The sequence below is a fragment of the Brachycentrus maculatus genome, unplaced genomic scaffold (assembly GCF_059751285.1).
Source record: "Brachycentrus maculatus isolate JH-2025_06_01 unplaced genomic scaffold, ASM5975128v1 h1tg002274l, whole genome shotgun sequence".
Lineage (NCBI taxonomy): Eukaryota > Metazoa > Arthropoda > Insecta > Trichoptera > Brachycentridae > Brachycentrus > Brachycentrus maculatus.
The window spans coordinates 1-13907 of NW_028282767.1; the positions used below are offsets into that span (position 1 = coordinate 1).

Below are 13907 nucleotides of genomic sequence, written 5' to 3' on the forward strand. Positions count from 1 at the left end.
CCTGGTGCCCGTGCTATTTATTCGTGACATCACAACGGATAAATCAACCTAAATGAATCTTATACTGTATAGCAATGTTTGTAATGTTTATCTTGAAAACGGTCTCGGGGGCTATCGTGAAATTATCATTTCGGGTGCAAGAAAGTGACGAGCGAGGTCTCGGTCCCAGCTTTGGGACATATACACTCATATAGGGGGTTTGAAAATGATATCGAAAAGCAAAATAATTATCACAAAACTTGAAGCATTGTCTAGAATCGTATATAATGTGTCGTTAAAAAATACACGCGAAGAAGTGTGTTTACGTTTCATACCATAAAAACTATTTTTTTTCCTCACCAAAATATTTACTAATCTGCACGTCTCGTGTTGTATTCTATTGTTTTTTGAAAAAGTTGTATTATTTATTTTATACGGCTAGTAAATGATCGAATGACTAATATGGCTCGTTTGTTTTGCAGCACCAGTCCCAGCCAACTGGAGAGAATGACTATGAACCCGCTGCCGACAGATGAAGGTGAGTCCTCTTTATAATCCGTTAAACTTGTTGAAGAAGAAAAAAAAAACAAAAGATATTTGACATCGAATCGATTTTAAACAGCATGGCAAAATGCGTAACTATGGTAATATAATAACCTCGAGGGACTCCGCACATTTCCAGAGTCCGAGTAACACGAGCTAGTACGAGCGCCATTGCTGCTATGCTCCTTCTCCTACGTACTATTTCTTCTCCATTTCCCATATACCAGTTTTTTTTCTTCACCCAGAGTTTTTTATGTAATGTTCTTCCTCTCTCAGATCCGGAGCGCGGGACTAATCGCTTCATATAAATAACAATCTGGTAACACCGCGTCATCCGATGCGGTGCCCCATGCATCGCGCCCCGCTTTATTTCGGAAAGGGACCAATAAATAACATAATAAAGTCGGCGTACTAAAATGAATATAAAGTAACACCGAATAAAACTAGCCAAGCAAAACCGGGCTAGTGAGCAGATGGAACCTATATACCATATACTCGTACTGTATGTAGATGCGCTGCTCGCTGGGAACAACCGGCACTTACAGTGCTCGGGAGCGGTCCCGCTCCCCGCTTACGTGTTGTCATCGTCTACTCGGTATCCACTCCTCGCCACTCGACTCTGCCTGCTGCCTGCTGCCTGCTGCCTGCTGATTCCGCGTGTCGCTCGCCCTACCGACATATCTATGTGGAGGGACTATACGTGAACCAACGTGCGAAGTTGTCGGTCCAACTATCAACTTCATGCCGTTTGCGATTCCCGCCATGCAATTGGCGGGAATCGAACTCGCGTCGCCTGTTTCACAGTCCAGAGTTTACCCAACTAAACTGCGGCACCTGTCTGAAGAAATAATCGCGATTTAACCCAAAAGGGAGATAAAATCGGCGTGGAAAAATAAAACGAATAAAAATGTCAGAAAATATACAAACTAGGTTAATATTTATTCCGGGGTGCGGCTTTGGGCCATACTATTCTAAATCAGACCTACGAACCCTAATTTCGTAAAGCTTATCTATCCTTGGTCAATTTCGGGGATATATACCATAGTAATTAAGTTATCCTCGCAATGGTTCGGGAATTGAACACAGTCAAATTAAATTGGCAAATCACTATGTTCACGTTGTCTGCAGCCGCTCTTCAGAGGAACTTAGAGCTGCAGTTGAACCACTCACTCGAGTTTTAAATCCAGGACATACGTCTTCTTCCGATCCTGCGTTTACCTTCCGCTTTGCCTTGTAATATAGTGCGTATTATTTCGCATTTCTCTCCCCTCATAAAATTGCCATAGTAGGTACTCTAGCTCTCTTTCTTTACAGTGTCTATAACTTGAACTCTAACAATCTATAATTTTCGAAAGATTTTTCTATATCGTTACATTTCGAACACAAGATTGAGTTGTTTGTGGTACTCGGTAGCTCGGGTGAGATTCCAGGTGTCGGCGCCATAGAGAAGCGCTGTAAAGATGTATCACCGCGTAATTCTTATACCCAGATCAGGATTTAACTTTCTATTATTAAAGAGGCACTCATTTTGGATAAGCAGTTTCTCACCGTTTCTATCCTAACTTTGATATGTCGGGGGTGGTTCCACTAGTTATTATGCCAACAGTCCAGATATTTACATTGATGGCATTTTTTAATTACATCTGTTCTCCTTCTGAGGGGCCCAACTATACCTAATAGAAATTGTTTATTAATTACGTATTTTAAACAAAATCACTGAGATTGCTTGGTGGAACTGACGGACTAACTATTACGTCGCTTCTCCGCAGAGATAGGCAGAGATAATATAACACCTCACCACTCTGTCTTTGCAAACATTATTTGCCTCTTCCACATTCATGCATCTTCGCATACCCGCCGATTATTCTGACTCCTCACTTTCAAGTATTCGACCTACTCGATCATGCCAACTCTACTTTTCTTATTTCCAAATACATTCGTCTCATAAATTTGTTTGACCGTTCTTTTCTCTTTCGTTCGTCCCACATGTCCAAACCATCTCAACACACCTTTCTTAATTTTATCGATAATGCTTATCTCGGCCTCGGCCTCGGCTTCTTTCCTTATTTTACCATTCTAACACCTATCATACATCGTTTAGCCGCACACTTCCATGCAAAACTTCCATGCATGGTACCGGGACTTTATTGTGTATCGCAAGTTTAGCTTTAACTTTGGTAGAACTGCATTTTATATTATAATAAACCGACATCTTGAATAGCTTTTTCCATTTTACTGACCAGCGACCGGGTTATTTTTGCAAGCAAAAGTTAATATGAGAAAGACAAATGTTCTTCTTTAAATCAGATCCGGGCAGATCCGGGGAGAGAGATTCCGATGGTTTATGTTCACTAGGCCGGATTCACAACCGGGCGGGTTGACGAGTAATTCCTTAAAAGGACTCCCCTGTAATTAGGAGCGAGGTTGCAGTGTGCAGTCGGTAACTCCGCATGCTCGCGGAACGCGTACTACCTCTCGCCGTGTAGGAGCTGCAGCAGAGGACGCAACACACTCCGCTGTCTGCTCTTCCGAGTGTATATTTCGTATTATACATATTGTTTAGGTCGTGCTATTTTAGATTCGTATAATTTCGGGTGTCAGGATCATAATATGCGCAAATTCGCTAAATATCACCAAATATTTTTTATCGAAAACAAGTAACGTTTTGTATGAATCAACGCGATCGTGTTGCCTAACGTTATGCACTTACGTTATGTCTAGAACGTGCGTGAATGGCGAAATGTCGGTCGGATATTATTTATTTTGTTTCGCCGTACTAGTGCGGCCATACAAGGGGAAATCCCGCGAAAAATGAATTCGCGAACTTTGCTCGTCGGGTCCTATCTTCCGAGTGACTACTCCAAAAAGCCAAACGGCGTTATTCCATATTTAAACCTCCGTCGGGCAGATTGTTTTCGGAAAGCATCCTTCTACTCGCGTAGTACGTCTTGTGCGCTTCGATGATTCAAATACTAGCAAAGTGAGTTCCCACCGGTCTCCGAGCGGGGGCGCCGCGGGGGCTGCCTTCCGGGCCTCGGGGAGCCCGCCCGCAGGTGAGCCCCGGACCCCCGGACCTACACACACATATAGTCAGCGTGCTTCTTTGGCATATTGGGACGGTCTTTTTATATGCCTAACCGCATGCTACTGTACAACAAGATTTCCACGGGATCACATATTTTCCATTTTTAATTTCAATAATTTATTTTGCGTTTCATTGAATTTGTTTCTTTAAAAATATCATCTAGTGAAACCCTCTTGATTAGTTGTGTTATCTTAAGTCGGTAATAACCTGTCTTAAAATGAAATTTTTTGAAAAATGAAATTCACCAGTTAAAGAATCTAAATGAAGAAAATAATGAATTTTTGGAAATCCATTTTTATATACAAATTTGGACTTGTATCGGTCGAATGAGTTGCGAATGCTTGCCACTAATGTACATATACGGCAGTCAATCGCACAGAGAAAATGAGCTTATGAATTGCTTGCGATTTTGACGGTATAGGGAATATCGGGGGTAGGTGATCGAAAATAATATGTCGAGGTGCTCTGTCTGTATCCAGGGAGGGCCGAAGGAGGCTGCTCGCGCACCATGAAGGAGTACGAGGAGCAAGCGGCGGCGCTGCGCAAGGACAACTTCAACCTGAAGCTGCGGGTGTACTTCCTGGAGGAGCGGCTCGAGGCCGCCGCGCCGCACAACACCTTCGCGCAGCACAACCTCACCATGCAGAACATCGAGCTCAAGGTCAGCGTGGAGAACCTGCGTCGCGAGGCGAAGGAGCAGCAGGAGCTGCTGTGCGCCGCGGCGCGCGCGCTCGACCTGGTGGAGGGCGCGGCCGCCCGGCGCGAGGCCGAGCTGCTCGCCCAGCTGGCGCTGCCCGCCGGGCTCCCCGTCCCGGAGGTATACCATCCCCCGACGCACCTCTCGCATCTCGCACCTCGCACGTTACTAAGGACTGTGTTTCTTGTTTAGAACAAAGCGGGGGAGCCTGCACAAGAAACAGATGAGAGCAAATTACCACAAAATAGGTGGAGTCTTTTTTTCTCTCTTTCACAATCAAATTAAATTTTACCTTATCGGCTGGAGTTATCTGTTTCGTTTCATTAATACAAATTATGTCTCTGTTTTGCAGAACGAATATTGAAGTAGCAAAAAATATATCCGAGGTAAGTTTAGAATTTTGAAGTGTTATGCTGTATAGAATGAAATAACAACTACTTATGTAGTTTTTTCAATTAGCAACCGACACCATCATACTAGTCAGACCAGTCAGACCAGTCTGATGATGTAGGTTACGACAAAACCCTGTCGCTGGTTAAATAAAATTCATGTGGAAATTTATATATATATATATATATATATATATATATATATATATATATATATATATATATATATATATATATATATATATATATATATATATATATATATCTATATATATATATATATATATATATATATATATATATATATATATATATATATATATATATATATATATATATATATATATATATATATATATAAATAAATTTATATATATATATATATATATATATATATATATATATATATATATATATATATATATATATATATATATATATATATATATATAAATATGCTTTCATACAGTTTGAAATGGGGCTATGGTAATCTTTAAGGCTGCCACTCTTTTTTCTTCATATCTCTCTCCCGCTCACAGAATGTGACACAATAATAACTTGTGATTTTGTTTGAGAAAAAGAAAGATACACAATTTTATTTGAAAAGGATTTTATTTGTTTTAATCAAAGATCTAATAGATAATTATCATGGAAAAGGTTTACGACTTAGTGGTATACTTAATTGTAATTTTAAAAAAAATGAATGGTTCTCAACAAAGTATATGTTGAAAATGATAAATATAGCATTGATGCCCCGACAGATTTGAGATGTGGAATTGGGTTACTAAAATTTCTCGTAGTTTAAATAAAATTATATGACAGGGTGATTAAAAATAAATATAAAAATGTTATTGTTTTATTTCAGGATGAGATATTTAACATGGAGAGACTAAAACAGGAGAACAAAAATGCATGTCAAATGGTCCAAGGTATCTACTTTAATTATTATGAAATATTGTCCCTCTTTCAGACGCATTCCGTCTATACTTGCAGTTAAGTGTGATAGTAATATCTTATATTGATTTTGAAAACGAATTCACATCGCTCCATAATAAAAAAATGTCCACAATATTGTTCGTAAAGTCCAAAATAAGTAAACATTGGCAATGTTCATGGTTGCTGAGTTCATTAGTAAACACATACAGTTAAGACAGCCTTAACACTGCCGTTACCTTATAATCATAGTCACCGCTTTTTGTTTCAGTTTGGCCATTTTGATCTAGGTGTGATTAGGCTGGAATTGTTATTTTTTTAAATTAATTCTTTCAATATATGGTACATATATCTTTTAGAAAAATAACTCTCGCTGTAAATAATTTATTTTCATTTTTTAGTTAAAAAATGCACTTTGAGATTGTAAAAAGTGCATGTTTTTCTGTTTTTGCTTCCTCTTATATAATATTTCAAACGAGACTTTATTCTGGTACTTGTGTTGGAAAATATAAGTCTTTATTTTTTATTCATTTCTATTGAGTTAATAACTCTGCAGGGCTGGAATTATGGTTTCAAGATAATTTGACAAATTTTCGAGCGTAAAATCTCCGATTACTTCTATTGCATAAACAAAAAAGTTCATTAATTTTATTTTCGGTATCATTAAATTCTCGACAACACTTATTGATCAAGAAGTAAAGTACAGTATGTAGTTAAATCGTTAACTTCCGTATCGAATATCTCTTTTATTTAACAATTTACAAAATCCATACATGACATTGCAGGTTGCTTGAAGCGAATATATCAGATGGAAAGAGACAACGAGAAGTTGAGAGCAAGTTTGCAGAGGAAAGAAGACAGAGTAGCCAAGTTACAGGTGAGCGCAATAACAAATGACGGGGTGTGAGCTCGCCGAGACAGGTAGAAGGCCTATCATCCGAGCTGTCGCTCAATCGTGTCTACTAGGACTGTGAACTACCACTCTCCGAATGACTGATATTACTACATTTGTTTTGCAAATGATACTTAATGCAATTAAATAAACTTATAACCATTTTTAATTTGTAATTATGCTATTTTTTTTTCCTTGCCTTATCTTGTGGTTTAAAAAATAATTTTGCCTAGATATAAAGAAACTTATACTTTTATTCATTCTAGTGTCAATTGAGAAAATCCGGAATACAACTGGTGCATGAGGTAATCTTAATTTCAGTAATTCAGTACTGAGCGCACTATATGCACTTATAAATGTAAATATATATATATATATATATATATATATATATATATATATATATATATATATATATATATATATATTTATATATAAATATATATATATATATATATATATACATATATATTTATATATTTATATGGATATATGTATATCATAATCAACATTATAAATTGAAATTGAAATTACATTGAAATGTATTTTCTTATATTAAATTATAATTTAAGATTTTTAAATTTTCAGACAAATAGTTCCGGGAAGGAAAGTGACCCTGGAATTGTAGAGGAATATAAAGAAATTCTTAAGTCTAAAGAAAGCCAAATAAGCAATCTAGAAGAGGAAATTAAGAACTTAAGTAGCCAGAAGAGCGATATGTCACCTACTAGCAATCTATCTTCCAAGGAATCTCTCTGCCGTCCCGCCCCAGATCTAGGAACCGAGTATGTATTATGTGTACACACTGCATTGAACTCTGTAGTCCAACGATGAGCTATAAAACTTACGTGCATTGTATTTCCAGGAGCATTGAGAAATTGCTCACAAACCGACTCCAAGAGATGGCACAATTCCTGGACTCCCTGTTGTCTCACAGGTGACTACAACTTTTTTTATGGATTATAATTTTATGACAGCTTCCTCATTTGTGATTATATATAAAAATAAATATTCAATCTTACTCCACGAGATTAGCACTAGGTTTATGTTCATTTTCAGATGTATACTAGGAGAAGAAAAGCGTCGGAAAGTGGAACATTTAATGGAACAGTCTTTGGAGCTACCCGTCGGACTCAAACTAGATCCTTCCATTTCTCACATGTTGGAGGAATCCCTGGCCGACCTCACTCTGGGAGTTTCCCACTCTTTCCACCTGGAAGACATCACGGCGCTGCTCGGCCACCACGACGCCACCGCGTCTCACTCCGCGTCGCGACCTCGTGCCGCTCGGCATGATGAAATTTCACATATTGTAGACAGGCACGAGCGTATCATTGATGGACTAAATAGGCAGCTGAAAAACTATCGCGCGCGCTGTATATGTCTCGGCACTTCCGATGAAGAAGGTATTCTGGCCCTCGACCTGGAGAAATCAGATATAGATTGCGATAAACGCTCTCCGAGAAAAAGTAAAGCAGACAGGAGTCGACACATTGCCCGCAGAGATGAAACGGACCGAGATTCCGAAGGATGGTCCGAGCCTGATAGGAATGAGTCTCTTCGAAGGATGGGCCTCCCTCGTCACCGAGATGGTGATTTTCAAACCCTCGTCCAAGAGAAAAACAAACTAAATAGCCTGCTCCAAGATTCTGTTGCCCGAGTTTCGCAGCTAGAAAAGGATCTTGAATCTGAAAAGGCCTGCTATGAAACTAAAATCCGAGAACAAAGAGATGAAATTGATAATCTTGCTCGGAAATTTGAGCAAGTCGTCGAAGATTCCCGTCGATCGGTAGAGAGGAATCGTAACGCCCTCCAAGATTCTGAAAAGGAAATAGTCGTTCTGAAGGAAGCATTGGAAGATTCCGAACTTCGTCTCGCAGAACTGGAGCGAGAATTGAGAGAAGGAAGACAAGGAGAAAATGTAGACGGATTAATTGAAGGAGCAGAGGAGGCAGATGACGGAATTGTAGAGGCAGGGGACGGAGAGGGTGTGGTGCGGTGCCCGTCTCCGGACCAGGGCATCGACAGCGACAGGCTGTCGAGTCTGGAAGCCGCAGGGCAGGGGGGGCTGGAAGAGGAGTGCCACGCGTTGCGACGACGCGTGGCGCAGCTGGAGGGAGCTCTACGAGGCCTACGCTCACGGCGAGGCTTGCAGGAACGGGCAATCTGCCACCAGATCCATCGCACGGCCTCCATCCTACGACAGGTCCGAGGAAACATCCAGCACAACTCTTCGTGATATGTTTTATGATTTTTGTAAATTTGTATCAAATAAATACTACTTTTATAAACAATTTCTATTATTTTTATTTATCCTTCTTACCCACATCCTGTAGTATGTGAACTCGTGTTCTCAGGTCGGTTACTGATTGTAAAAGCAATAATTATTGCTATCGTTTGTCAGCATACGCATTTAATATATATATTTTTTAATGAATAATAAATGGATAAAAAGATTATATCATTTTCATTATCTAAGCAAATTATTATACCTTTCTATAAGAATACTTTTCAAAGGTTAAAAATAACTACTCTGTCAAAAATATTATTATGTATTTATTCATAAATATAAAAAGCAGCCAACATATTTTGTGAAATTAATTTTTATAAGGAAATTTAATTATCACTAGAAAAATTAGTTGACTTATTAAGATATTTATAATGATAAATATTTTAGTCAATTGAGGCTTCAACTTTGAGATAGAGAAGACGCATATTAGTGCAAAATTAATCACTAAGATTTGGATGGTTCATTATTATCCTTAATAATGTAATTCCTTATCCTCGTCCCATCATTAGGTTGGGACGCTGCAAGAAATGCATTATGTAACAATGTACACCATAATAACCCGGTGATATGAATGTTTGTTTGTTAGCACCAAAACAGATAACGGTTATAATATCAAATATGATAATCTATTATATTATAATATCAAATATGATTATCCATTATAGATTATAGGCACAAACAAGATAGTAAATAATCATTTTTTATTTACGTACAAGAAAATAAAAAAAGTTTTAATCAATATTTAAAGCACTAAATTTGTATTTTTCTATTTTAAATTTAAGTTAAAATACCACTATTTCTTAAAATGTTTTGTGACATGTGTTTCAAAGCTTTCGGCATCATTTTCAATAGATTTTAAATAGGTGGTATTTACCAAATAAAATTTGAATTAAAAATGGATAGATATTACCAAAATGTGACTGTCAAATCAATTAATGAAATTGTATTTTTCCAAGTTTGTTTAAAATCATTATATGGACAGATTTAAATGAAATGAAATATTCAAAATAAAAACTTTAAATAAAAAACAGAAAAACATGTATAACTTTTATTTATAAAGAATATAAAAAATCTTAATATAAAAAACATAAAACCTTTTATAAAAATGAGTACATCAAATGCACGGAATGCGTTGGAACAGTTTTACTGATATAATTTTTGTTGTTTTTTTTTTTATTTTTTATAAAAATACATCATTTTTGAAAGATTGATAGGTATATTAATATTACATTTAAAATCCACCCTAAATCGTTTTACGAATATATATATAAATAAAACCAAAGCACCAAATAAGTTTGTATATAATATTTATCAAAATTAGTATTATCTTGGCACCGGGATGTACGTAATTGTATAACTAAATACGCACAACATATCACAATAATTATAATAATTATTAGGAAGTACAGTTCATTAGATCTAGTTAAGTTAGAAAATAAATATTTGATTGTGTACTGGAGTAGAATAGTATGAGAGTACTTTGCTTATTACAGTTTTATGCTTTGGCAAAACCAACAAATGGACCGCGTGAATTACGCCTGCGCACAAATTAACATGCCCTATGGTTAGAGTAATCAACATTACTCTTAAGGAATCTCCAAATACTGCACTTTTTGAAAACACCACCACTTATAGCGTAATTTTTTAACTGAGCAGATTGCTTTGGGCAATTAACCACGAATTAGTGGGAGTTTGCGGGATTTAGCGGTCCATGCCTGGCTACTGATGGCGCTTGACGGTGGTGTTGTGCCACTTGTAGGAGCCCGGGTACTTGAAGTTGTTCCGCACTAGCTCTTCATCGGCCTCCTTGGGACCGCGTGTCCCGTGCACGTACGGCACCGGAACCACGCGCTCCGTTTCCATACGGCGCAGCAGCGGCGTGAAGATGCGCCACGCCTCACGCAGCTCGTCACTGCGCACGAAGTTCATCTGCGAGCCGGCGAACACGTCTTGGATGAGGCGCTCGTACGCATCCGGCATGGCCACCTCCCCGTAGCGCGAGCTGTACGTCAAGTCCAGCTCCGTTTCCGCCAGCTCGAACGTGCGGCCCGGCGTCTTGCACATCATCTTCAGGTAGAGCGCCTCCCCCGGCTGCACGCGAATAACCAGCTCGTTGCGCTTGGCCTGCCCTTCGAAGATGTCGCCGGCCACGTCGTGGTATTGGATGCGCACCTCGGCTTTACGCTCGTTCAGCGCTTTGCCGCAGCGCAGGATAAAGGGCACGCCGTCCCAGCGTTCGTTGGCGATGCGCAGCACGGCCATGGCGTAGGTGGGCGTAAGCGAGCCGGCGGGCACCGTGGGGTCGTCCAGGTACCCCTGCGCGGCCTCTCCGTGCCCCGCCGGGTCGCCGACGTACTGCCCCAGCACGGTGCTCTCCAGCTGCAGCGGACTGATGCAGCGCAACACCTTTACCTTCTCGTCCCTGATGTCGTCCGGATCCGCCGATGTCGGCTTCTCCATGGCCACCAGGCACAGGATCTGCAGGATATGGTTTTGCATAACATCTCTAATAATACCGAAATCATCAAAATACCCCCCTCTCCCTTGTGTCCCAAATGGTTCTTTAAAGGTTATCAGCACAGAAGCTATATTTTCTCTATTCCAAGAAGGACCGAAAATTCTATTGCCAAATCGGAAAGTCATCAAATTCTGCACCATTTCCTTTCCGAGATAGTGGTCGATGCGGTACATCTGTTCTTCGGTGAAGAGTGTGGCGAGGTGATCGCTCAGGCGCTGCGAGGACTCGGCGTCCCGCCCGAACGGCTTTTCGATGATGATGCGGCTCCAGCCCTTAGGGGCCATGCAGCAGTTTCGGATGTTGACGGTGGCCTTTTCGAATACGGAGGGAGGTAGGGCGAGATAGAACAGCCGGTTGGCCGCGGGGCCGTGTTCGTGCTTGCGTACTTCCTCGTCCAACTTCTGGAAATCACTCTGAGAGTCATAACTGCCCGCGACGTACGAGTGTTTGTGCCAGAACCTGTCGAACTTGTCGTCCTCTCCCGGACGCAGTTTGAGATGCACTCTGCACTTGTTCCGCAGTTCGTTGATGGTGAGATGACTTCTCGCGTATCCTACGAACGCCGTTTCGGGAGGCAGATGATTGTCGCGATAGAGGTACCACAGTGTAGGGTATATTTTCTTTCGAGCCAAATCTCCCGAAGCTCCGAGTATGACAAACGTGTGCGGGTGCTTAGCACCCGAAGTGTGAGAGCGATTTTCCATAGTAAACTAGTCGGTATAATATCATGCAGCCGGTACGCGACGACCAACGGCCAAAAGTCAACTGGTTTATTGAATTGAATACGCTATAAAACTAAAGTAAACTGCAAAGTCGGCGCGAATTGAACTTATCTGTCAAACGTCAGAGAGGTGAACACAGCGGGCGGCGAACACGCGGCGCGAGCAACGGGCAATGAGCGTCAGCGAGATTCCACGCGCCGAGCGCGGAATACGAGCACGAACAGCGAGCATTCCGACAAAGACGGCTGTACCACTAGCTAGTGATTGGCCATTCTCAATATTTAAAAATCGGTTACATATATGAAAAGAGTTTATTATTGTAAATAATTACCCCATACAATAATATCTCCGTTTTGGTGTAATTCGGTTTTCCAAATTCATTATCTTTATTAGAGAAAATACTTGTGCAGTAAGACTATTGTTGTAAAAAAAACTTATGAACGTCAATCAACATAATAGACACAGACTGTATCACCAGGCACATGTGTGCTAAGATCATGTACTGTGACAATAATTGCTGTAGATGCCGGCAACTTAGATGTCTTTTTTTGCACACGCGGGCTGCTTTTAAGACAGTTGCACATAATATTCTACTGAACACTTACGGAAAACAAGGCATTTGTGATAGAACACTTGCAAGGTTTTGCAATAATTTATATTGAATGAATTAGAGACGATGAATATTTGTCCGTATTTCAAAATTCATATAATTATTCAGCCTCCTCTACAGGTAGGTTCAGTCCTTGGTTCTCTTTCATACTATCTCTATTATAAAGATAATAATAATAAATAAATTTGGATAGTTTATATAGCGCCATTTACGTATAATACTATCTGGAGGGAGTTTCACTGTGAATGAATTCGGGCAAAGAAGATAGTGGAAATGGTTTAGCAAACAAAAGTGTTTTTAAATCGGTCTCGCAACAACAAAGGCACGCAAGCCAAATTTAGTCCGGTGGTTGCGATCTAGTAAGATCACTTTGCCCATTGCAGTTGTTTTAGCCTATCGAAACGTGAGACGTCTATCAACCAATTCGTCTGGAATACACAGCTCTTTTAGATACTCTGAAGCCATATTATGTATCGATTTATACATGAGTAGACAGAGTTTATACTCAACTTTTTCGGTAAAGCGTAGCCAGTGCAGTTGGTGAAGTAGCGGGGTGATGTGTAGAAAACATAGCTAATACAATCAAACGGATAATGGTTTCATTGATATCCGGATTGCTATGGATTATCAAATCAAATTGACTTTCGTTTTGTTTATTTTTGTGTATTTTTTCTAAAATACAATTGTAAATTTGATGTTTTTTGTTTTATGTTATTTTGTAAATTTATTACTACGAGTCGTATTGCTCATTAGCAATAGTTGAGCTTTACCGTGTCGTCTTCATGGAAAACATGTAGGATTTTTATCTTACTTTGTATTTATTTGTAGATAAATAAATAAATGATATTGACTCTGACTAGTACAAAGAAAATAATATCACTAGCTGCTAAGCTATTTTTAACTTCTCTATTTCGTAATTGCAAATGCTGGACTCGATATTTTCTCATGGATAGCGGCTTATTACGATCCATTTCACCCTGGCCTTGAAACGATCTAATGAGAATCGAGTCCCGTCCGATCACTCTCTCGAGTAATCATGTCATTGCCTAGTGTAACATAAAATATATCGTTTTCACAATAAAAATAATTTATTGCAAAGTATATGACTGTATTTCTAATGAAATATTGTAGTATTTTACCGGTTCTTTGGTGAAAACGACCATTCCATGCTACTGATTTTTAGTGAAAAAAAAAAGAAAACTAATTTTCATTATTCTGTTAATATGACGGATCTTTTGCATAATTTTAA

General features: G+C 39.2%; 2 protein-coding genes across 2 annotated transcripts; one reads left to right on the plus strand and one right to left on the minus strand.

Moving 5' to 3' along the window:
* Positions 1-461: 461 nt before the first annotated feature.
* Positions 462-8812, plus strand: LOC148298270 (uncharacterized; the record flags this gene model as incomplete). The annotated part of the gene is made up of 12 exons (XM_088276999.1): positions 462-517; positions 1936-1940; positions 3431-3575; positions 4087-4424; positions 4497-4552; positions 4657-4690; positions 5559-5622; positions 6412-6503; positions 6785-6823; positions 7107-7303; positions 7384-7455; positions 7578-8812. Coding segments are annotated over 12 exons (2278 nt in total), but the record flags the coding sequence as incomplete, so codon positions are not given.
* Positions 8813-9842: 1030 nt separating this feature from the next.
* Zw (glucose-6-phosphate 1-dehydrogenase Zw) lies at positions 9843-12551 on the minus strand. Its single transcript, XM_088277000.1, has one exon. It carries the CDS (start codon positions 12028-12030, stop codon positions 10528-10530), a length of 1503 nt encoding a protein of 500 aa, XP_088133126.1. The 5' UTR covers positions 12031-12551; the 3' UTR covers positions 9843-10527.
* Between the last annotated feature and the right edge of the window lie 1356 nt (positions 12552-13907).